General features: G+C 46.3%; 1 protein-coding gene across 1 annotated transcript in view; it reads left to right on the top strand.

Moving 5' to 3' along the window:
• The window catches only part of LOC126235535 (Down syndrome cell adhesion molecule homolog), a 199,769-nt gene that overhangs the window by 117,493 nt on the left and 55,303 nt on the right, over window positions 1–26,973 (top strand). Inside the window, exon 9 of the mRNA XM_049944254.1 lies at window positions 22,399–22,654. Within this exon, the coding sequence (XP_049800211.1) occupies window positions 22,399–22,654 (256 nt within the window). The remainder of the gene's footprint in view (window positions 1–22,398; window positions 22,655–26,973) is intronic.

Below are 26,973 nucleotides of genomic sequence, written 5' to 3'. Positions count from 1 at the left end.
AGAAGGGAGCGAAAAGAAAGATGGAAAGTGGCAGTGGTGCTTACGAAAAAGATAATAGTAGTAGTAGTGGTAGCGACGAGGATGAAAATAACAGATATAGAAAGGCGGTTTTAAGGAGATTCCTGTTAAAGGTGAAACTGTTATTAACTCTGTTCCCGCCTGATCCAAGCAATTAATAAATTTGTCGTCTTTCTCACGTCCCCTGTAGGACCTTGAATGCTTCGGAAATTGTCTGCCAATCATACTTCTTTTCCTTTGACATTTACACCGTGGATCTCAGAAGCACGTACGATACCTATTCTCTCCTATCAGTAATATTACATTCTCTTACGACGAAGCCATCGCTGACGCACGTCACGTCAACAACAGCAAATGCAGGCAAAATACCCCACGAGCGTTTTCTGTGGCGCTAGCGTCAAAGCGAACAGAACATGAAGTTCCTTTGATGGTTCGCTAAAATACCTATAACCAGTGGGCAACACGAGCGGATAAAAGCGGATGCATACTGAACACGACCGAATGCTTTTTTCACCCACTCTTAGCGTTTACACCAGAGAGAATTCTCGCTCCGTGTTCAATGTTTGCGTTCGCTTCGGCGTAAAGGGAGTTTAAAAGAGCAAACAGAGCGAGCTTGCGATGCTACTTCATTACAAACCATTCAGTTGGTATGTAGGTCTGTTCTAAGCTCTTGTCGACGGTTCAATGCGGTGGTGGTAGGTCATTTAGAGCCTTTAGGTTGCACCATAATGTATAGGACACAAAAAACTTTTCATTTCTACTTTAATTAAGCAGCTATTCAGTTCCAAATACCGTATATTTCAGGACACCATATATACAGGGTGTTTCAAAAATGACCGGTATATTTGAAACGGCAATAAAAACTAAACGAGCAGCGATAGAACTACACCGTTTGTTGCAATATGCTTGGGACAACAGTACATTTTCAGGCAGACAAACTTTCGAAATTACAGTAGTTACAATTTTCAACAACAGATGGCGCTGCGGTCTGGGAAACTCTATAGTACGATATTTTCCACATATCCACCATGCGTAGCAATAATATGGCGTAGTCTCTGAATGAAATTACCCGAAACCTTTGACAACGTTTCTGGCGGAATGGCTTCACATGCAGATGAGATGTACTGCTTCAGCTGTTCAATTGTTTCTGGATTCTGGCGGTACACCTGGTCTTTCAAGTGTCCCCACAGAAAGAAGTCACAGGGGTTCATGTCTGGCGAATAGGGAGGCCAATCCACGCCGCTTCCTGTATGTTTCGGATAGCCCAAAGCAATCACACGATCATCGAAATATTCATTCAGGAAATTAAAGACGTTGGCCGTGCGATGTGGCCGGGCACCATCTTGCATAAACCACGAGGTGTTCGCAGTGTCGTCTAAGGCAGTTTGTACCGCCACAAATTCACGAAGAATGTCCAGATAGCGTGATGCAGTAATCGTTTCGGATCTGAAAAATGGGCCAATGATTCCTTTGGAAGAAATGGCGGCCCAAACCAGTACTTTTTGAGGATGCAGGGACGATGGGACTGCAACATGGGGCTTTTCGGTTCCCCATATGCGCCAGTTCTGTTTATTGACGAAGCCGTCCAGGTAAAAATAAGCTTCGTCAGTAAACCAAATGCTGCCCACATGCATATTGCCGTCATCAATCCTGTGCACTATATCGTTAGCGAATGTTTCTCGTGCAGCAATGGTAGCGGCACTGAGGGGTTGCCGCGTTTGAATTTTGTATGGATAGAGGTGTAAACTCTGGCGCATGAGACGATACGTGGACGTTGGCGTCATTTGGACCGCAGCTGCAACACGGTGAACGGAAACCCGAGGCCGCTGGTGGATCACCCGCTGGACTAGCTGCGCGTTGCCCTCTGTGGTTGCCGTACGCGGTCGCCCTACCTTTCCAGCACGTTCATCCGTCACGTTCCCAGTCCGTTGAAATTTGTCAAACAGATCCTTTATTGTATCGCTTTTCGGTCCTTTGGTTACATTAAACCTCCATTGAAAACTTCATCTTGTTGCAACAACACTGTGTTCTAGGCGGTGGAATTCCAACACCAGAAAAATCCTCTGTTCTAAGGAATAAACCATGTTGTCTACAGCACACTTGCAAGTTGTGAACAGCACACGCTTACAGCAGAAAGACGACGTACAGAATGGCGCACCCACAGACTGCGTTGTCTTCTATATCTGTCACATCACTTGCAGCGCCATCTGTTGTTGAAAATTGTAACTACTGTAATTTCAAAAGTTTGTCCGCCTGAAAATGTACTGTTGTCGCAAGCATATTGCAACAAACGGTGTATTTCTATCGCTGCTCGTTTAGTTTTTATTGCCGTTTCAAATATACCGGTCATTTTTGAAACACCCTGTATATATATATATATATATATATATATATATATATATATATATATATATGGTGTCCTGTGATGTATACGGTATTTGAAACTGAATAGTTATATATACAGGGTGAAAAGTATTTAAACCGACAAACTCTGGGAGGTTCTAAGGGACATGAAAGCAAATATTTTTCCCTAATCTCATTTTTTCCTATGAGGATGATTTAAACCGATGGAGGCCGTATTACGCTCTCCAGTTGTTAGAGGCCGTATTACGATCTTCAGTTGCTACACGGCGTATTACGCTCGTCACTTGCATAGGCAACTGCTGTCCACCAGTGTAGTAGTGCATTGTCTCTGTTTACTAATGGATCGATACACCTGGAGTGAGTATACTGATATGGTTGGTACCTACTATGTAGGGCACCACAACGGACGAGCTGCACAGCGGGTTTATCAACAACAATATCCTAATCGCCGTATCCCGCATCATATGGCCTTTGCTGCTGTGCACCAACTTCTGCGTGATACCGGGTCATTTTGCAGATTACCTGGACAGGGACGCCGTCGCACGGTAAGAACGTTGCAATTTGAGGAAGCTGTCTTGCAGCATGTGGAGCGGGATCCTTCAATCAGCACTCGTGCAATTGCACGTAACATGGGACGAATGTAAGAACAGTCCTTCGAGAGCAATTGTTACTTCCATTTCACTTACAGCGTGTCCACAACCTGGAACCAGTTGATTATTCACCCAGAGCACAGTTTTCGCGGTGGTACCTGGAACTGTGTGAAATGCACCCTACATTTTCATCCTCTATGTTGTTTACCGACGAAGCAACGTTCGGGCGTGATGGAGTCTTCAACATGCACAATTCGCATGTTTGGAGTGAGGATAACCCACATGCCACAGTTACTAGCGCTCATCAAGTGCCGTTCTTCGTTAATGTGTGGGTCGGTGTTGTTGGCGACTGTTTAATTGGGCCGTTATCTGCTACCTAGGCCATTAAATGGCAGGCACTATTACAATTATCTCGCCAGAGCATTGCCAGAATTGCTGGAAGGCGTCCCGCTTCCTACAAGACAACGCATGTGGATCCGACATGACGGGGCGCCGGCACATTTCAGTCGTGGATTGGCAGAGGTGGTCCTGTACCATGGCCTGCTCGATCCCCAAATATGTCCCCTCTGGACTTTTTTGTGTGGGGAGAGATGCGCAACCTTGTTTACGCAACTCCTGTTGCATCAGAAGACGATCTGATTGCCCGGATAGTAGCAGCGGCAGGAACAATTCAGCATAATCCTAGGGTTTTTGCTCGTGTCAGACAGAACATAATCCGACGGTGTAACCTTTGTTTACGTGTCAATGGAAGAATTTTTGAAAATCTACTGTCATTGAAATTGGGTTATGTTAATGTGTTGTCTCTTGGTCATAAAAAAATGGAAAAGTGTTTGTTGGATTAATTAATTCGCCGCCAGAGAAATCTTCCTCTACCGGTTTAAATACCCCTCATAGGAAAAAATGACATTATGGAATAATATTAGTTTTGATGTCCCCTACAACCTCCCAGAGTTTGTCGGTTGAAATACTTTTCACCCTGTATATGATGGGTTTGTGGGGCGCTCAGCTGCGCGGTTTTCAGCGCGCGTACACACTTCCAATCTGTGCATAGTCCAGTCTCGCCACCTTCATGAATTATGGTGAAATGATGGGGACGACACAAACACCGCGTCATCTCGAGGGAGGTGAAAATTCCTGACCCCCCCCCCCGGGCATTGAACCCGGGACCCCATGTTCGAGAAGCCAGAACGTGACCGCGAGACAACTTTTTTTTTGTGCTCTACCACTTTTTTTTATTTTTTTTCTGTGCTAACCACTATATATATATATATATATATATATATATATATATATATATATATACTCCTGGAAATGGAAAAAAGAACACATTGACACCGGTGTGTCAGACCCACCATACTTGCTCCGGACACTGCGAGAGGGCTGTACAAGCAATGATCACACGCACGGCACAGCGGACACACCAGGACCCGCGGTGTTGGCCGTCGAATGGCGCTAGCTGCGCAGCATTTGTGCACCGCCGCCGTCAGTGTCAGCCAGTTTGCCGTGGCATACGGAGCTCCATCGCAGTCTTTAACACTGGTAGCATGCCGCGACAGCGTGGACGTGAACCGTATGTGCAGTTGACGGACTTTGAGCGAGGGCGTATAGTGGGCATGCGGGAGGCCGGGTGGACGTACCGCCGAATTGCTCAACACGTGGGGCGTGAGGTCTCCACAGTACATCGATGTTGTCGCCAGTGGTCGGCGGAAGGTGCACGTGCCCGTCGACCTGGGAGCGGACCGCAGCGACGCACGGATGCATGCCAAGACCGTAGGATCCTACGCAGTGCCCTAGGGGACCGCACCGCCACTTCCCAGCAAATTAGGGACACTGTTGCTCCTGGGGTATCGGCGAGGACCATTCGCAACCGTCTCCATGAAGCTGGGCTACGGTCCCGCACACCGTTAGGCCGTCTTCCGCTCACGCCCCAACATCGTGCAGCCCGCCTCCAGTGGCGTCGCGACAGGCGTGAATGGAGGGACGAATGGAGATGTGTCGTCTTCAGCGATGAGAGTCGCTTCTGCCTTGGTGCCAATGATGGTCGTATGCGTGTTTGGCGCCGTGCAGGTGAGCGCCACAATCAGGACTGCATACGACCGAGGCAAACAGGGCCAACACCCGGCATCATGGTGTGGGGAGCGATCTCCTACACTGGCCATACACCACTGGTGATCGTCGAGGGGACACTGAATAGTGCACGGTACATCCAAACCGTCATCGAACCCATCGTTCTACCATTCCTAGACCGGCAAGGGAACTTGCTGTTCCAACAGGACAATGCACGTCCGCATGTATCCCGTGCCACCCAACGTGCTCTAGAAGGTGTAAGTCAACTACCCTGGCCAGCAAGATCTCCGGATCTGTCCCCCATTGAGCATGTTTGGGACTGGATGAAGCGTCGTCTCACGCGGTCTGCACGTCCAGCACGAACGCTGGTCAAACTGAGGCGCCAGGTGGAAATGGCATGGCAAGCCGTTCCACAGGACTACATCCAGCATCTCTACGATCGTCTCCATGGGAGAATAGCAGCCTGCATTGCTGCGAAAGGTGGATATACACTGTACTAGTGCCGACATTGTGCATGCTCTGTTGCCTGTGTCTATGTGCCTGTGGTTCTGTCAGTGTGATCATGTGATGTATCTGACCCCAGGAATGTGTCAATAAAGTTTCCCCTTCCTGGGACAATGAATTCACGGTGTTCTTATTTCAATTTCCAGGAGTATATATATATATATATATATATATATATATATATATATATATATATATATTACAGCGCCTTAGACCGCTTGTTTTTAATTGACCTTCCACGTATTTTTTTTACCTAACAAAAGAAATAAAACAAAATCATAGCCATCCCTACTTGGCACCGCCACTTGTGTCCCTGCCAAACAAAAATGAAATCTTACCTCTTCAGGCGTTGCCTTCCTAACTATACGTAACCACCCCCCAACTAAAATATGAAGAAACTACACTATACGGAACTAATGTGTGTGCATCAACCCACAAAAACACGAGGGAAGGAAGGGGGGAAGGGTATTTCTAGTAGGGTGCGGAAGGTATTTTTTGTACTTTTTTAATTTTTATTTTTATTTCTTTAATTTTTTTAATTTTTATTTATTTTTTTATTTATATAGATATCAATGTGCGTACAGTCATAGTTAATCAAGCCTGGAAAACTAAAACTGAATGAAGACACCATCGAAGATAGTAAACAGGAATAACATGAAAATAAAGCTACCACTTCGTAGTTAGGCTTCCCAGCGACTGCGCCCACTCATAAAGATTGTTCCACATATGATCGTTTGCAGTTCGTTCTGACCTCATCTGCCACTGCCTGGAACATTCCAGCTACACGGCGGGCTGTGAAAGGCACTCCATAGCTAGTTTGCGAAGCATTGTCGATATCTGGTATGCCCGGAAATAGTATGATGTCTTTCTTGCAAATAGAGCCAGAAGTTAAGTAAATTCTTGTGTCCGTCACGACAGAGGTAATGGATCGCATGTCCACGTATCCAGGTGACGGAGTTGGTTCGAGTCTTGGGGTAAAATGTCTCATCCGGAAACAATAACGTGCGTGCAGATATATGCTCCGGCCTAACTCGCAAGAGATAAGCCAGCATCTGCCGCACTAGGTGCCTAACCGGTTCCGCCTCTCCACAGCTGAGGCGGTGCTCGTCAGTATCTACCGTATTACAACCCACACAATTGGGAGATTCTGCCTTGTGGATATTGTAGAGACGTTCTTGCGTCACCAGCTTCCCATTAACGACTACGTACCATTGGGAAACAACACCGGAATCAAGCATGGCATCGTGTACAGTCTTCCACACCACGCGCCACCGTACGTCATGATATTTTAGTTCGACCACATTTAGGGGGCGGCGCTGCAGCATGTCATGATATAGGCGTCGAGTTGTGGCCATTTGTGGTGTCGTGAGCGCTACACTGCAATAGCTTTGTTCTAAATAGAAACGTCCTATATAAAAGAGGGGCGCTGGGATGTCCTGCAGTGGCACCGGCGCTCTTAGTGAAGCAGGTCGTAGCGCCGTCAGAAGCAAACTCGTGAGGCTCGTAGGACAACGGCGCAGCAGACATAAATGTGAGCTAACATAGAGGGCAATGGCCCTATCATGGACATTAACTAGGCCGAGACCACCTTTTTCCTTGGGGAGGGTAAGAGATACGTATCTGATCTTCAGTAACATAACAGCGGTGACGAAGTATCCCAGCGCTGCCATAATGCTACGAGCCATAGGTTTCGGAATGGGTAGCGTTTGGGCGACATGCGCTATGCGGGACGCAAGGTTTACATTGGCATAATACGCCCGCTGAACGATGTTGAGGGATCGCAAGCGCTGATTTGCAATTCCGGCCCTAATTTGGTTAAGAAGGCGCCGATAATTGAGCGTCGTCGCGCGTCGCATGTCGTTCATGAAATCTAAGCCCAAGCAGCGGACAGTATCACTGAAGCGTCAGGGGGCAATGTGTTCCTGCAGTAGCCCAATCCCGATGCTCAAGGCGACGGACTTGTCAACGTTGATTTGGCTACCAGAAGCTGTACCGTAGGTTGCAATCCAGTCCAAAGCCGCGGCCATATCGTCAGCTCCACGTATGACGATCATCAAATCATCCGCATATGCGGTGCATCAATGAAATGAAATGAAATGTCGTGTGGCTAGGGCCTCCCGTCGGGTACACCGTTCGCCTGGTGCAGGTCTTTCAAGTTGACGCCACTTCGGCGACCTGCGCGTCGATGGGGATGAAATGATGATAATTAGGACAACACAACACTCAGTCCCTAAGCGGAGAAAATGTCCGACCCAGCCGGGAATCGAACCCGGGACCTTAGGATTGACATTCCGTCACGCTGACCACTCAGCTACCGGGGCCGGACGGTGCAGCAATAGATGGAGCCGCCGAACTGTATCCCAGTGAGCCTGTCTCTGAGACCACACAACAAAGGTTCTAAGGCCAATGCAAATAACAATGTTGATAGAATGAGATTTTCACTCTGCAGCGGAGTGTGCGCTGATATGAAACTTCCTGGCAGATTAAAACTGTGTGCCCGACCGAGACTCGAACTCGGGACCTTTCCCTTTCGCGGGCAAGATCCCGAGTTCGAGTCTCGGTCGGGCACACAGTTTTAATCTGCCAGGAAGTTTCATATCAGCGCACACTCCGCTGCAGAGTGAAAATCTCATTCTGGAAACATCCCCCAGGCTGTGGCTAAGCCATGTCTCCGCAATATCCTTTCTTTCAGGAGTGCTAGTTCTGCAAGGTTCGCAGGAGAGCTTCTGTAAAGTTTGGAAGGTAGGAGACGAGATATTGGTGGAAGTAAAGCTGTGAGACCGGGCGTGAGTCGTGCTTCGGTAGCTCAGTTGGTAGAGCACTTGCCCGCGAAAGGCAAAGGTCCCGAGTTCGAGTCTCGGTCGGGCACACAGTTTTAATCTGCCAGGAAGTTTCAACAATGTTGATAATGGACATCCCAGTCGTACTGATCGGCGGATCGGCATGGGTGCCGTCAGTCTTCCATTAACAAGAACTCGAGAAGTAGCCCCATGCAGATGGCGTGTCAACACTGTGATAAAGGGGTCGGGGTATCCCATGCGCCGTAGAACGGCCGTGAGGAAAGTGTGGCCCACACGGTCAAAAGCCTGGCTAAAGTCGATAGACGCCAGGGCTGCCGGCAAACGTCTCACCCGTGCAAGGGAGATGAGATCTCTGCAACGACATAACGCAGTTCTGATGTTGTTGGGTCCCCCAAGGACGTCTGATCGCTGGACAGGACGTGCAATAATGTGCCGCGAATACGTTCTGATAGCAGCCTCGAAAATATCTTGAAGTCGCTCTTCAATAACGTTAAGGGGCGATAATCGCGGACATGATTCCGTCCCTTCGGCTTACGGATGGGGACAATCAGACCTTCCAAGAACGGTGCAGGCAACGGTATACCCGGGGACATCAATTCCTGACAAATTTCAACCCAACACGGTACCAACAGTTGCTTAAATGCTTGATAGAACTCTAATGGTAATCCATCGATTCCTGGTGATTTGTGGGGAGCACCTTTACCAATGGCGTCGAGCACTTCCTCTTCCGTCACTTCTCCCCGTAAAGTCGTTACCATGTCTGGTGGAACTGTACCGTGGACATGTGCTGAAACGGTGTCTACCGTCGCCATATCAGGGAGCACTGCTGAATAAAGTTGAGCGTAATGCCCATAGAAGGCTTCTGCTATATCTGCTTGTTCTGCCACGTGTCGTCCGTCGTCCGTTATCATGTCGGTTACCAGTGCCCTACGGCGCCTTCTGCGTTCTAGGAGCACGTGATGCATAGATGGCCTTTCTGATTGTATCATGTCTGGACCGTATAACAGCGCCCTGTAAATGACGGCGTGCTAAGAAGACGAGCTGCGCTTTCGCGCGATTGACTATGATCTGCCTGTCAGGTGAGGGCTCCATAGCAAGACATTCCCGTAGAACGGTGTAATAAAAGTTTTCCGTGCTCTTCCTCCATACCGCCGCTTCCCTGCCGTAAGCCATGAAGGTGCGCCTAAGAACAGGCTTCGCACATTCAATCCACCAACTGAGGGTCGATCGGTAACGACCACGACGCTGTAAGGACGTGTTCCACGACTCTTCGATAGCACTTTTACATGCTGGCTCGTCCAGATGGGCGACGTTCAGTTTCCAGGGGGGCCTACTGCGCCACACACGTGCAGGTTGGAGGGCAATGGTGCAAATATAGGCTGTGTGGTCGGTGAATGCTCTCGGCCAGAGCTCTGCTCCTCTCGTCGCCGTCGAAAGGGTGCTTGTGACGTAAATCCTGTCTAACCGACTCGATGAATGACTTGTATAATCGGTGTAACCAGGAGCTGGGCCATTGATGTGGCGCTACGTGTCGATCAGGTGGAGGTCACGCACTAGCATTTCCAATTCCGCACAGGGGGCGTGATGTGACTGCTGATCAGACGGAGATAATGTACAGTTAAAATCTCCTCCGATCACCATATCGTCTATGCGGCCCATAAATAGACGCGTAATATCTTCCGAAAAAAAGCGGGCCCGATCTCTCCGCCTCCATGATCCTGAAGGGGCATATACATTGATGAGTCGGACACCGTTGACAGTTGCTGCCATGGCTCTTGCACTCGGTAAGTACAGTACGTCCGTAGCCACCAGGCCGGTAGAAAGGGTAGAAAGGTAACCTTCTCGGTAATGGAGGCTGTAGACAGAATACAGCTCAAGTCAGTGAATCTCCCCACTGATTTCGGAGCCCTGCGGGACCTACTGAAAAAAAGTTTTTTGAGAGACGTGGTGAGAAGTTTGACCTTCAGGACATTTATGAACAGGCCGTACTGGCAAACGGACGAATTGCTTTTGACTGGAGTAAGACCTGGCCGGACAACCACATGCACACATACTTCCCATGACGACTGAAATAGCAATTGGACGATTAAATACGCACAACAGCCGACTTGTTATGCAGGAGCTCCGCAAAGAGGTGGAGGAGAAGAGACTGGACGTGCTCTGCCTACAGGAGTCGTACTCCCAAGCTGGGAAAATAGCTTTTGCTGCCGCAATTTGGCAGATTGTCAGCAGAGGTGAGGACCCTAGAGCTGCAATAGTAGTTACGAACAAACTTTTGAGGGTTACCACGCTCTCACAATTTACAACTCGTCACTGCAACGTCGTGGAGCTTCAGTCCCCGATGGCAGTAATTTTTCTCATAAATATGTATTTTCAATACGGAGACGAGATTGAACAACACCTAGAACACCTGGCAAGAGTTACCGCGGCGTTGCGGGGACGAAAGATAATCATAACAGCTGACATCAATGCAAAATCCCCCCTGTGGTACAGCGGCACCAGAGACACAAACGGTGATAAAGTGGAAGATTTTCTCATGGCTTCGCAGCTCGTGGCGGCCAACAAGCCGGGCAATCCTCCTACCTATACAGCAGGAGGAGGACAAGGCACGAATATAGATGTAACCCTAACATCACATAATGCAGCAAACCTTATAAAGAGTTGGAAAGTCGTAAGCAATGCCACCACGAGTGACCACAATTTAATAACCTTCACGTTAGGTGAAAGAGAGTGCCGCTGGACCATGGGGTGGGAAGTACAATTTAACTACAACAAAGCGAATTGGGAACTACTAGCAAGGGAGTGCGACATTCCTCCCTTACCGGAAGGTGACGTACATCGGGACCTAGACGTAGACGAAAGAGCTGAGGAACTGGTGGGAGCAGTACATAAGGCTGTGAGGGCCGCTGTACCAACCAGGAGGAAGGCCGTGGCGGCCTAGCCGTCACCATGGTCGGCCGAATTAGAGGAATTACGTCAATCTGTCAGAAGGATAAGGAGGAACTACCAGCGCAGTGTCGTCTGGCTGGAAAGGCAAAGATGGCAGTTGCGATATAGGGAGGCCAAGCAGAGATTCCAGAAGGAGTTACGCGAAGTAAGAATGCGTAGCTGGGAAAGCTACGTGCTGAACCAGTTGGCCTTAGATCCGTGGGGTCTCCCTTATAAATTATTAAGGGAAAAAATCCGCTCTCCCCTGGAGGTATCAACAGTCAGGCAAGGGGATAGGATGACGGAATCTTGGCAGGAAACTGCTGAGGTCCTTCTCCAATCCCTGCTGCCTGACGACAATGGGGATGGAGAAACCGAAAGCCAGAAGTAACTGCGAGACACATACCTAGTAGATTACAACAACAACACGGCAGTCTACCCATTCTCGGAAGAGGAGGTGGCTGCACAAATAAGATCCCTAAAAAGAGGGAAAGCTCCAGGACCAGATGGCATTGTGACTGAGGTGGTGCAATTTCTAGCACCCCAGTTAGTCGCGCCGCTGACCCACCTATTTAACGAGTGTCTTAGACAAAGGAGGTTTCCCAAGAGGTGGAAAACCGCGAATGTGGTAATAATTAAAAAAGGACCAGAAAAAGATCCGGCCGAAGTTAAATCTTACAGGCCAATCTGCCTATTGGACCTGTTCGGGAAGCTTCTGGAGAAACTGCTGGCTGACAGATTGACGGCTCACCGGGTGCTGTGTGGGATGAGCAGCAGGCAGTTTGACTTCAGGCCGGGGCGGTCGGCATCTGATGCTATCGCTCTGGCGGCTGAGGTCTGCGGCTCAACCCCGCATAAGTACGTCGTCGGCATCATGGTGGATATCAGTGGCGCCTTTGACAACCTGTGGTGGCCTTCGCTCTTCTCCTGTTTACGGGAGAAAGAGTGTCCAGGGCCGCTTTATGGGTGTCTGAGGAGCTATTGTAAGGACAGGGAGGTTTGGCTATCATCCCCTAACGGGAGAATTGGAAAAATAATTACCAATGGGTGTCCCCAAGGCTCTGTTCTGGGGCCCCTTTTCTGGGATATCCATATGGAACCATTACTAGACGGACTACAACAAAGTGAAGAAGTGCTAGAGGTGATAGCCTACGCAGATGACCTCCTCCTGCTGGTCGGCGGTCGTAGCCGAGAGGACATCGAGCCAAAGATCGAAAGGACCATTGAAAAACTGCACCAGTGGTGCCTAAACACGAAGATGAAAATATCTCCGAGTAAATCCACATACTTACTGCTAAAAGGTCAGCTTATCAGGAATCCCACTGTCAGAATCTATGGCTCACCAGTTCTTCGACGACGGGAGGCGCGATATCTGGGAGTCATAATTGACGAGAGATGGAACTTTGGAAAACACATAGAAACTGTAACGCAGAGAGCCCTCCAATTACTAAACAATCTCATTTCCATTGGAGATAAACGATTTCATCTCCCCCCTCATCTCATCAAACTCTATCATAATAGTATCATGACCTAAGTAGTGGGTTACGGCTCGGGAGTCTGGGCGCACAGGCTCACGCGGGTCGTGCCCGCCATGATAGTGAGAATAGTCCAAAGAAAGATGATTCTAAGATCAGTAGGGGCCTACAGGACATCACCAGGGGGAGCTGTGTTAGTCATAATGGGGCTCTGTCCGTTAGATATCAAAATACTTGAACAAGCGGCATGGTACTAGGCTAAAAAAGGGAACGGGGAGAAAATAATAGATATCATGGGTGTGAGAGTAGAGGACAAGAGAAATAAGAAACAGAGGTGAGGAACTGTGGCAGAGGGATTGGGAGGAAGATGAAACGGGGAGAAGAACATTCCAGTTCTTACCTGACGTTAAAGAACGCGGGGCCATGAAATATTTTGAGCCTACACGAGGACTCATCCATTTTCTCACTGGTCATGGACCCTATCCGACATATTTATGTCGGTTTGGGAAAAGGGCAAACCCTGAGTGTGACTGTGGCGCGGCGGAAGGAACTCCTGATCATGTGGTTTTCGAGTGCCCTCTCTTCAACGACGTTGCGACAACACTCCGAGACAGACTTCCAAACAACGAGACATACAATCTCCTAAGACATACTTTCGTCCTCATCTTTCCGTACTTTGAATGCTCTGGCAGATGAGGTATCGCGAAAAGTGTTAATAGAATACTTGAGGGACTAAGAATAGGCACCAAATTCATAAACCAATCGATTAAGACCTGATCCCATTCCCATACCGCCTGTGCGTGGAATGGCCGACTTCCATCAGTTGGAAACCGCCACGTACGGCAATAGGGGGGGGGGGGGGGGGGGTCAATTACACCGATTACGACTAAAGCACCAATGATGACGTAGGTTAAGTTAGTAGTAGTAGGACTTAGTTTAGAACACTAACATAGGAAACTGCAGCGAATACTAACCTTGGCCGGCCCTGTGCCAGGGGCATGCTCCTCGGGATTAGCTCGAGGAGCCTGGCCACTCTAAGTACGTTTGTATTTTACTGGCACACCTGTGACGCTGCAGTTAGTAGTCATTTCTAGGTTAGATAATTAACTAAAGAAAGTAGGTAAAACTAAACTGCCCATTGTTGTTGTAGGAATCTAACCATACTTTAGAACCATAACTGTAGTTCACTAATATAATTTGTAATATTAAGCTGCAATAACTTATTCCAAGTAACAATTAATGGCCCACTAATCATGTTAGGAGGTGGGCCAAATATGTATAATTAGTATTGTTGTGTCAATAAAGAATGTTTTTTAAATAAAAAAATAAACTAAAACTAGCAACACATACTTCCTGTAAGAGGGCCACGTCGATGTCCGCCGCATCAGAGCATGCGTTGTATCATTGTCAGTTTGTGTGGTGCCCTTATCGCGTTGATATTGATGGTGGCAAGGCGAAAGGTGTGCTGCCTAGCCTCTTCACCTAGGGTAGACGCCATGGCAATCAAAAATAACCGCAAGAGATGCCGGACCCACCAAACCCGTTACAAATTATGAGTCTTTTACGCTAGGAGTGGCATCCCCAATGCCACCCCCTACCCTGTCACCCGTGCCCTCTCCAGGAAGTTCCTCAACATCGTTCGACCACAGTGGGTGCAACACGATGCTGTGTAGCTGATCGGCACCTAAATCTCTCTCACTTACGTCGTCTTTGGTGGAGGTAGACGGAGCGCCATCCATCGACGCGACCTGCTGCATCTGTGGTGCAAGTTGTAACTGGGCACTCGTAGTATGGGCAAGTGAACCGTCTGCACTACTTAGATCCTCAGCAGGCGCATTATCCATGCCGTCTGAGGAAATGTCACCTTCTTGACCGGCCGCGTGTAGGAGGTAATCGTCAGATGGGGTCCGCCGACGTCGCTTGCGTCGTCGAGGCGAACGTTGCTTTCGAACGTGGACATCCGTATCCGAAAGTGGGAGACAATCCAGCGTCGTATCACCTTCCGGTAGGAAAGCCGCGGTCGGGACAATGTTCGCGTCCACGTCCATCGCGTTCTGAATGTTATGTTGCGTCTGGATTCCGTGGGACTGTTGCTGCTGTTGTTGCTGTGGAGGGGGCGGCATATGGGTTGGCATAGGGGGTCCTTCCTCTTCCTCCCTTGGTACTTCTGACGTCGATGGAAGTGTCTGATCGCCCGTTTCGTCCTCATCTTTGGTGCGCATCGTCGCCTGAGCGTACGTGAGGGGCAGGATTGTCGTCCCCGTCGGGGAAACGGAGTCTTCCACTGGTATCTGCGTAATTCTACATTGTAAGCAGCTCGATCGAACATGGCCTTCCTGCCCACATCCGGAACAGGTAGGCGGTTGATCGTCGTACATGATGATTGCACGACAGCCACCGATGGTCAAATAGGACGGCACATGTTCCTTGAGCTCAAGTTTAATTTGGCGCACATCATTGTAGACCTTGTACGTCGAGAAGGTTTGCCACTTTTCTGCAACGTGGCTGATAACATTGCCATATGGTTGGAAGGCGTCCTTGACAACTTCCTCTGGGACCTCGAAGGGGAGCTCAAAAACCCGTACAGTTCTTAGGCCCATGCCTGCATGATCCACCGTCACTGCACCTACATGCCCGTCAGAATGTTTGAATCTGAGTGAGTTCGAGAATTTAGACACCACTGTCGCGCAAACCTCTGCACTGGTCATTTTAACATAAACCACGCTCGCCGTTATAGAAAAATGTATTCCGACGACAGTCGCCGGATCTAAACGTAGATCGTCGCGTATGAACTGTTCTATTTCATAGGCTCGAGGACGCGCACGATCTGGTTGAAAATTAATTTTGATCGTATAGTGGCGCCATGTGTGTGCCATAGTCGCACTGAACTTGGAACAAATACAACTCGCGCCGCGCGAAGGTAAACACAAGCAAGCGCTCACGGTCGCGCACGGCGGGGCGCAGCGGACGTCCTCGCCCCACCGCAGCCGAAAGCAGACTGAACTAACAACTAGCTGCAGACTGTCTGCACAACAGCTACAATCACGTATCGTCAGTTCATAACACGACTACACTATTAAAGCTTCCGTGTGTTACATGTCAATTTACTGTTAATTTACGCACTGCAATGTAAATGTCAATGAAAGAGTCCATAAGTTAAACAAAAAAAACTTCCTTTGTACTACAGCGGTATATACACAGCTTCCGAGAAAATGCCAACCACAAACACCTGTCAGTAGAAATTTTCCTTTGTTTTTCGCCACCATCTGTTATATACAAAACTACTAGCAACTGTGCAACACTGTTCAATCATGTTCATTACTTTGTTGAACAAAACATGCTCCATTTTTTTACTTGTGATACTCTCATCCTTTTTGCACCCCGGATATTCTATTTCATATATTAATTTTATCGGTATCTTTGGGGACACTCTCACATCATATGTCGGCGATCCATTCACTGGCCCTGTAGGTCTCACACTCAGTCGGCGTCGCTATACTCGGGTCTATCCACCTCTGCCGCACGCTGTAATCACGTGAACAGCCAGCAGGTGTTGACAGTATCAAAGCAGTAAAACAAGCGAATTTGAGGTGATCTTCAGAAGAGAGCAATACTGTTCTAGAATTCCTCTGCTTTCTGGTACTTTAACAATCAAACAGATGCATCAAAGAAATGTCGAAATTTTTAAGTGAATTTTGTGACGAGAAAAGACATAAATTCCGCGTGGCGTATTGAGCAGGTCGGTGGCTAAAAACTGTGACTGCATTAGGTACCGACAGACTTAATATTTGTCGAGCATTCTCAATCAAAAACAATCCGTATGTTTGTAGCTATTCCGTTTTCGGGAAATGCAACAACATAAACTTGCTAACGTGAGTGAAATGGATTGTGAATGACTGTGTTAAGACTATCACGGGCTTGGCAGTGATACTTGTTCACTTAAGTTTCAGAATATATTAAATAAGGACAAAATTTCCAACCTTTCATTTCGTGTGAAAACTTTCTCCCGAAACATAGATTAGTGACTTTAACTACAACCTGGTTCACGTCGAAGTACAGTAGGTTTCGCTCGGCTTCCCTACTGATGATCTACTGAGACAATGTTCATAGGTGGGTGCAGGTTCGTCGTAAAGGGACGGAAGGAACCGCGCCGCCGCACTCTCACGAGACTGAAGAAAGTACTTCAGCACGTTTATCACCGCAAAAATGCAAACGAACTTCTACTTCTGTATGACAACGCAAGGCTTCACCCAAGTATGCGCACCCAAAAGGAACTCACAAAACTTCACTGGAATGTCCTTCCTTATCCGCCCAACAGTCCGGACCTCGCACCCTCCGACGTTCATCTGTTTGGCCAGGTGAAGGATGCACTCCGCGGGAAGCAATACGTGGATGATAGGGAGGTTACTGATGCAACAAGACGTTGACGTTGACCAATAGAGTGATACTATGCGGGCATACAGGCCCTTCCAGTAATCGGATGTAAAGCCGTCGCATTGAACGGAGATTATGTTGAAAAATGTGGTTTTGTAGCCAAAAGCGTTGGAATAATTGGTGTTTTCGAATTCTGAATAAAACCAACCTGCTATCAGAGAAACAAGAATGTTTTGCATTACTTATTGAACACCCCTGGTACATATAAGGAATTTGCCGGCCGAAGTGGCCGTGCGGTTCTGGGCGCTGCAGTCCGGAACCGCGAGACCGCTACGGTCGCAGGTTCGAATCCTGCCTCGGGCATGGATGTGTGTGATGTCCTTAGGTTAGTTAGGTTTAACTAGTTCTAAGTTCTAGGGGACTAATGACCTAAGCAGTTGAGTCCCATAGTGCTCAGAGCCATTTGAACCCATATTTGTTGTTGTTGTGGTCTTCAGTCCTGAGACTGGTTTGATGCAGCTCTCCATGCTACTCTATCCTGTGCAAGCTTCTTCATCTCCCAGTACTTACTGCAACCTACATCCTTCTGAATCTGCTTAGTGTATTCATCCCTTGGTCTCCCTCTACGATTTTTACCCTCCACGCTGCCCTCCAATGCTAAATTTGTGATCCCTTGATGCCTCAAAACATGTCCTACCAACCGATCCCTTCTTCTAGTCAAGTTGTGCCACAAACTTCTCTTCTCCCCAATCCTATTCAGTACCTCCTCATTAGTTACGTGATCTACCCACCTTATCTTCAGTATTCTTCTGTAGCACCACATTTCGAAAGCTTCTATTCTCTTCTTGTCCAAACTAGTTATCGTCCATGTTTCACTTCCATACATGGCTACACTCCATACAAATACTTTCAGAAACGACTTCCTGACTATTAAATCTATACCTGATGTTAACAAATTTCTCTTCTTGAGAAACGCTTTCCTTGCCATTGCCAGTCTACATTTTATATCCTCTCTACTTTGACCATCATCGGTTATTTTACTCCCTAAATAGCAAAACTCCTTTACTACTTTAAGTGTCTCATTTCCTAACCTAATTCCCTCAGCATCACCCGACTTAATTTGACTACATTCCATTATCCTCGTTTTGCTTTTGTTGATGTTCATCTTATATCCTCCTTTCAAGACACTGTCCATTCCGTTCAACTGCTCTTCCAAGTCCTTTGCTGTCTCTGACAGAATTACAATGTCATCGGCGAACCTCAAAGTTTTTACTTCTTCTCCATGAATTTTAATACCTACTCCGAATTTTTCTTTTGTTTCCTTTACTGCTTGCTCAATATACAGATTGAATAACATCGGGGAGAGGCTACAACCCTGTCTCACACCTTTCCCAACCACTCCATCCCTTTCATGCCCCTCGACTCTTATAACTGCCATCTGGTTTCTGTACAAATTGTAAATAGCCTTTCGCTCCCTGTATTTTACCCCTGCCACCTTCAGAATTTGAAAGAGAGTATTCCAGTCAACATTGTCAAAAGCTTTCTCTAAGTCTACAAATGCTAGAAACGTAGGTTTGCCTTTTCTTAATCTTTCTTCTAAGATAAGTCGTAAGGTTAGTATTGCCTCACGTGTTCCAACATTTCTACGGAATCCAAACTGATCTTCCCCGAGGTCGGCTTCTACCAGTTTTTCCATTCGTCTGTAAAGAATTCGCGTTAGTATTTTGCAGCTGTGACTTATTAAACTGATAGTCCGGTAATTTTCACATCTGTCAACACCTGCTTTCTTTGGGATTGGAATTATTATATTCTTCTTGAAGTCTGCGGGTATTCCGCCTGTCTCATACATCGTGCTCACCAGATGGTAGAGTTTTGTCATGACTGGCTCTCCCGAGGCCATCAGTAGTTCTAATGGAATGTTGTCTACTCCCGGGGCCTTGTTTCGACTCAGGTCTTTCAGTGCTCTGTCGAACTCTTCACGCAGTATCTTATCTCCCATTTCGTCTTCATCTACATCCTCTTCCATTTCCATAATATTGTCCTCAAGTACATCGCCCTTGTATAAACCCTCTATATACTCCTTCCACCTTTCCGCCTTCCCTTCTTTGCTTAGAACTGGGTTGCCATCTGAGCTCTTGATATTCATACAAGTGGTTCTCTTCTCTCCAAAGGTCTCTTTAATTTTCCTGTAGGCTGTATCTATCTTACCCCTAGTGAGACAAGCCTCTACATCCTTACATTTGTCCTCTAGCCATCCCTGCTTAGCCATTTTGCACTTCCTGTCGATCTCATTTTTGAGACGCTTGTATTCCTTTTTGCCTGCTTCATTTACTGCATTTTTATATTTTCTCCTTTCATCAATTAAATTCAATATTTCTTCTGTTACCCAAGGATTTCTATTAGCCCTCGTCTTTTTACCTACTTGATCGTCTGCTGCCTTCACTACTTCATCCCTCAGAGCTACCCACTCTTCTTCTACTGTATTTCTTTCCCCCATTCCTGTCAATTGTTCCCTTATGCTCTCCCTGAAACTCTCTACAACCTCTGGTTCTTTCAGTTTATCCAGGTCCCATCTCCTTAAATTCCCACCTTTTTGCAGTTTCTTCAGTTTCAATCTGCAGTTCATAACCAATAGATTGTGGTCAGAATCCACATCTGCCCCTGGAAATGTCTTACAATTTAAAACCTGGTTCCTAAATCTCTGTCTTACCATTATATAATCTATCTGATACCTTTTAGTATCTCCAGGATTCTTCCAGGTATACAACCTTCTTTTATGATTCTTGAACCAAGTGTTAGCTATCATTAAGTTATGTTCTGTGCAAAATTCTACAAGGCGGCTTCCTCTTTCATTCCTTCCCCCCAATCCATATTCACCTACTATGTTTCCTTCTCTCCCTATTCCTACTGACGAATTCCAGTCACCCATGACTATTAAATTTTCGTCTCCCTTCACTACCTGAATAATTTCTTTTATCTCATCATACATTTCATCAATTTCTTCATCATCTGCAGAGCTAGTTGGCATATAAACTTGTACTACTGTAGTAGGCATGAGCTTTGTGTCTATCTTGGCCACAATAATGCGTTCACTATGCTGTTTGTAGTAGCTAACCCGCACTCCTATTTTTTTATTCATTATTAAACCTACTCCTGCATTACCCCTATTTGATTTTGTATTTATAACCCTGTAATCACCTGACCAAAAGTCTTGTTCCTCCTGCCACCGAACTTCACTAATTCCCACTATATCTAACTTTAACCTATCCATTTCCCGTTTTAAATTTTCTAACCTACCTGCCCGATTAAGGGATCTGACATTCCACGCTCCGATCCGTAGAACGCCAGTTTTCTTTCTCCTGATAACGACGTCCTCCTGAGTAGTCCCCGCCCGGAGATCCGAATGGGGGACTATTTTACCTCCGGAATATTTTACCCAAGAGGACGCCATCATCATTTAATCATACAGTAGAGCTGCATGTCCTCGGGAAAAATTACGGCTGTAGTTTCCCCTTGCTTTCAGCCGTTCGCAGTACCAGCACAGCAAGGCCGTTTTGGTTAATGTTACAAGGCCAGATCAGTCAATCATCCAGACTGTTGCCCCTGCAACTACTGAAAAGGCTGCTGCCCCTCTTCAGGAACCACATGTTTGTCTGGCCTCTCAACAGATACCCCTCCGTTGTGGTTGCACCTACGGTACGGCCATCTGTATCGCTGAGGCACGCAAGCCTCCCCACCAACGGCAAGGTCCATGGTTCATGGGGGGGAACCCATATAAGGAATATAATTATATCTACATTAAGGGGAGTAGGACCTCAAAAATTTAAAAAAAAAATTCAATTTTTCAAAAGTGTGCCTATTTTATAGCGCAAATCTTTCTGAATAGTTTGATGTATAAAACATATATTTGAGAGATTATAAGGCACGTTCTTTGGTCTTCAGTGTACCAAGACGCAGCGCCACTCCTCTTTTCACAGCATTCTTCTGTCATATGTAAGTAAAGAATACCATGACAGGAATTCCCTACCAACTGCTGTCATGGAAGCCATCAAACCTATATTCAGGGACCTTGCAAATTAAAACTTATTGAAGAAATGTCTTCATGCGGGTACCCCAAACCCAAATGAAAGTTTTAACCAACGTGTATGGGAAAGATTGCCAAAAACCATTTTTTTGGGAAGAAATGCACTTGCAATTGGTGTTTATGATACAGTTTCAAGTTTTAATGATGGTGTGCAAAGCAGGAAATATGTTTTAGAGAAAAATGGGAATTAGGCCCGGACTGAACTGCATCAAAGCTTTGTATGCGATAGGCAGAGAGCGTGTAGTGAAAGCAGACAAATCATTTGTGGAGGTGATGAAATCAAGAACAGTGCATCATAGGAATGTGAAAAGGAAGAAAACTGATTAAGAAGATGAAAAATAACTTACTTATGGTGCTGGACAGTTCTAAAAGAATGCCAATACAAGCTGAAACTTTAACGGCAATTTTCCGCAAAACACAAATTTCTCTTTTAGGTACATATAACATCCAAAATAAATATCCTAATACTTTCAAACTTAGTCTGCTTATTAAAGACAAGCTCCTTAATGCAAAACTCTAGAATTTTCCAAATCTATTAAAAGCCATGGTAAAAATTGAGATAATTAACTACAAAATTAGAGGTCAGCATCTAATTCATTATTTGTAAACCAAACAGCTTTTTCCCATGTGTCAAACTAGTTGAAACTTGTGTGAAGTGTAAAATTGTACAGCTCACTCATTTTTTTGTAAATTAAATAAATTCTAGAGTTTCATACACCTATAAGCATGGTTTGTATGCTGTGCGAAACTCATCAAGGAATCTCTCTAGCCTCTAGCTTGTGAAGAAAAGTGTACATATACCAACAAATGGAGCCAACAGTAAGTGAAAAAACGATGACATTTCACATGTAAAAAAAATTATTTTGTTATGTTTTTGAACTTCCACTGCGAACAGTATGAATCCTAAATCCTTCCTGGTCATGCTAACAAAGTAATAAGAATTGATTTGTAAAAGTATAGACAGTGGAAATTAAAATGTCCTGTGGTGCCTCTTCTGCTCCAAGTCGGCCAGTTTGACGTCCTACCCCCCTTAATGAAAATATGTGGTGACATCTGAGGTCTCTGAGGAGATGATCGCATCACGTGTTTCGATATCAGCCCGAGAGGTGTATCGCAGTTTCGATACATCGGTACCTGAAAACCTTCTGCCACCTCCACCCTCAGAGCACTCAGTTCCCGTGTGCGTGTTGCAGGTGAGCGTGCAGGCGGGCAGCGCGTCGGTGCGAGGGCGTCTGTCGCTGTCTGCGGTGCGGCCAGAGGACGGCGGCGTATACGAGTGCGTGGCCAGCAGCGCGGCCGGCGCCGCCTCCCACGCCGCCCCCCTGCACGTCGTGGGCCCGCCCCACGTCCGGCCCATGCCAGACCAGAGGGTCGTCGCCCACACCGACGCCGCCTTCCACTGCCGCGTCACCGGCTACCCCATCAGCCAGATACGCTGGGAGAAGGAGGGTTCGTACGGCTCTCTGCACAAATCTCACAGGGCACATCGTACAGGACGATTCTATTTTGCATCAGCGATATGACTGGTTTGGAGTGACCCTCTAAAACTCCGTCTCCTGTTCTTATGTCTTCATATCAAAGAGGCACAACCAAAGTCCTCGATCATTTACTATTTTCATTGCACCTACTGTACACTGTCTGATCAAAAGTATATGGACAGCCCCTTGCAAGGCGGAACTGACCACTAGATTTCACCAGAGGTGGACCCGCCAGCGTAGAAGGCGGCGGAGAGGTTCGTGTTCTCATTAGAGAGGGGGGCGAAACTCCTACAGAAAATTCCGGAAACACGACCTGTGTTCTCCGCCAGGCCAGTAGGAGCGCTGCACGTTTATCAGACCCTCCATCTCGCTTTCTTATTCGCGGATTTTCGGTTTCTCGTGTTTGTTTTGGTTTCATCACATTGTGCTTCTGATTACAACTTTTCATGTGTATTGAACTCTTTGAATTGCACTGCAAAATCTGTTTCTCGTATTCTGACGGCGTTCTGCTCGTATTCGAAGATTTAGTGGGGTAAATAATTCCATATTTGTTATTGTTCCGTATCAAACAGAATCTGCTTTCGTTGCATGGTCTTCTATGGACTTACGTGTATTTGTTATTACTTAATAATCTATGTGTAGCCTCCATTTTCCGTATTTTCTCGCATTTAATGGAGAACCCCACGTTAGCATTTTTTTACAGTGTTGCTATTCAACTTTATTATATCTTGTGACGGAATGTGTATGTAATTCTGCTTTGAATGTTGTTGCATCTTGCCTTGAGTGCCATGCGTTCCTCAGTGGCTTGCAGAGCATAGATGAAGACTTAGGTGAGTAGGCCTGTGCTTTTAAGTCTTGATGACTAGAGGATTCTTCCTTGCAAATGCTAAAAATGTGACAGTAGTTACACAAGTGTCTTCACACATTATTTGCAGGTACCGGTACTAGAAACATTACATTTTAGCAGGAGTCAATGAAAATTTCGGTTGCCTCCAGTAAATGCGAGAGTACGAAGAACGGATTGGAACAAAAATAGGACACAAGCAATATACGAGGGGCGTTTGAAAAGTCCATGTAAATATAAAAACTACTTACGTGTTTAGGGTAAACCTTTTTTATTTTTCGACATAGTCTCCTTTTAGAATTATACACTTCGTCCAACGCTGTTCTAATTGGTTGATCCCTTCCGAATAATAGGAATTGTCCAAGTCTGCAAAATAGCTATGAGTTGCTGCAATCACCTCCTCGTTTGAATAAAATATTTGTCCCGCCAGCCATTTCTTCGAATTGTGGAACAAATAGTAGTCCGGGGGAGCCAATTCTGGAGAATAGGGGGGATATGTAACGAGTCGCAATCCTATTTCAATTAATTTTGAAACCACAACTGCTGAGGTGTGTGCTGGTGCAGTGTCGTGATGGAAAATGATTTTTTTGCGGTCCAATCGCCGGTTTTAAAACGGACCAGTAACTATGAATAATATTCACCTATAATAGTTTTACCCTTTTCCAGATAGTCGATGAGGATTATCCGCTGCGAAGCCCAAAAGACAGTGGCCGTAACCTTTCCGGCCGAAGGAATGCTCTTCGCCTTTTTTAGTGCAGATTCTCCCTTGGTAACCCATTGTTTAGATTGTTGTTTGGTCTCAGGAGTATAATGATGTATTCATGTTTCATCCACAGTGACGAAACGACGCTTAAAATCGTGCAGATTCTTCCTGAACAGCTGCAAACCATCCTTGCAACACTTCACACGATTCCGTGTTTGGTCTAGCGTGAGCAATCGCGGAACCCATCTTGCGGATAGCTATCTCATGTCCAAATGTTCATGCAAAATATTATGTACCCGTTCATTCGAGATGCCCATCAGCATTAACAATCTCACGCACCTTAGCTATTCTGTCATCCATCACCATATCATGGATTTTATCAATGATTTCTGGAGTCGTAACCTCCACAGGGCGTCCAGAACGGTCAGCATCACTTGTGCCCATATGGCCACTATGAAAATTTTGAAACCACTTATAAACTCTTCTAATGGAAGGTGCAGCGTCACCGTAATGTTTATCAAGCTTCTCTTTAGTCTACTGAGGCGTTTTGCCTTTCTTAAAGTAATGTTTAATCACCACACGAAATTCTTTTTCGTCCATTTTTTGACAATCACTCGACTACCTTGACTCACACGAATGCCAAACACAAAGAAATAGACCAATATGGCTGAAAGTTGGTGTTCAAATGGTTCAAATGGCTCTGAGCACTATGGGACTCAACTTCTGAGGTCATTAGTCCCCTAGAACTTAGAACTAGGTAAACCTAACTAACCTAAGGACATCACACACAGCCATGCCCGAGGCAGGATTCGAACCTGCGACCGTAGCGGTCTCGCGGTTCCAGACTGCAGCTCTAGAACCGCACGGCCACTTCGGCCGGCTAAACTTGGTGTTCGTTCTTTCCAAAGATGCTACTAAATAAACATGACCTCGATATGCGCCGGTGGTGTCATCTCTCGGACTTCGCACAGACTTTTGAAACGCCCCTCGTACTTGGAACGCATTTAAATGGAGCAGCTCACACACGGATTCGTAAGCAGTAACAAATAGACATGAGTCCACAGAATAGCATGTGACAAAACTAGCATCTGTTTCACATGAAACAAAAACAACTGTGGTATTATTTACCTTACTCAGTGTTATGGATGAGAGCAGAAATTAAATACAATACACACGAAATATTGACAGTGCAATTCAGAGAGTGCAATTCACACAAGAAGTTTGTAATCAGGGACATAATTTCCAGTTGATAACAGCCGCACAGTCAAAATTACAACATTGGATTTTACAAATAAATACACTTAACCACCAGACTACCGTAAGGTACAATGTATTTCGCCAGGCAAGGACACAGATCATTGCGCCACATTTTCCTGAATTCCAAGTTCATTAGCGGGACACTCTGAGCGCTACTGCCAGTTTTCGTATCGTAACGTGGTCTTCGCACTTCTGATACTTCGGTGTTCTGAGGAAAAACTGTAACAACAGAACTAGTACGTTAGGGAAGCTCAGGGTGTTCGAACGTGGACTAGTCATTAGACGTCACAAGAGTAAAAGATCCAACATGGACTTTTAAACACTTAGACAGCTGGTGATTTCATTGTGAAATGGAAATGCGAAGAAAACGACCACAGCTGAAACAAGAGCAGGTAGATCTCATGTATTGACTGTCACGGGCTGTCGACAATTGCGGAGAATATTTGAGGAGACTTACGCCACTGCTGAATAAGTCGGTAAAATAACTGGTGATTTGCTGTTGAAGATTCTTATTTACCGACTCGTTTCGGGCCCTGTCCGCCATCATAAGATTTACATCTACATGCCTACTAGGCAAATCACGCTTAAGTACCTTGCCGAGAATTCACTGACCCACCTTCACAATAATTCTCTGCTTATTCACTCCCGAACAGCGCCCGGAAAAGACGAACACCTATATCTTTCCGTGCTAACTCAGATCTCCCTCATTTTATTATGATGATCGTTTCTCCCTTTGTTGGTTGGCGTCAAAAAAATAAAGTTCTTCACGTAAAGTATGGAGTCACATGTGTTGGCCATTAATACTTATGCTAACAGCTGACATATCTGGCAACGTATTTTGTACGAAGACTTCTCTTTCTGAAGTTCTGACACATCAAAAAGTAAGAATTTCTGAACAGAAAGTTATTAGTTAAGGTTGAGGTTTTTGTGGAGGAGGAGACCAGACTGCGAGTTCATCGGTCTCATCGGATTAGGGAACTACGGGGAAGGAAGTTGGCCGTGCTCTTTCAAAGGAACCATCCCGGCATTTGCCTGGATCGACTAAGGAAAATCACGGAAAACCTAAATCAGGATGACCGGACGCGGGATTGAACCGTTGTCCTCCCAATGCGAGTCCAGTGTGCAGTTATTAGTTATTCTAGCAACCTGTTCAGCAGTGGCATGTCTCCTCAGGTTTACAGTATCATCGCCGGCCTCCAGTGCGACTCTACGTCGCAGCTTCAGTTACGGGGGGTGGCTGTAAAAAGTGGCATGAAATGAGCAAGACGAAGTACTCGTGAGTTCAAAGTACTGCCTGCAAACCAGACAGCACAGTGACTGTGCATAGGAAGTTAAAAAGAACGTGGTACAAACGGCCAGTATCTCCTCATAAGCCACACATTTCAATAATAAGCGACGTTTGAGGTGCCCTAAGAGGCGACAACACTGGACAGTGGGTGACTAGAAACTGATCTGCACTGATGACTCACTCCATACCCTGTGGTAA

This window comes from Schistocerca nitens, chromosome 2 (genome assembly GCF_023898315.1).
Source record: "Schistocerca nitens isolate TAMUIC-IGC-003100 chromosome 2, iqSchNite1.1, whole genome shotgun sequence".
NCBI lineage: Eukaryota > Metazoa > Arthropoda > Insecta > Orthoptera > Acrididae > Schistocerca > Schistocerca nitens.
Note: the sequence above shows the minus strand (reverse complement) of the source record. Positions and strands in the feature narration are given on the sequence as shown.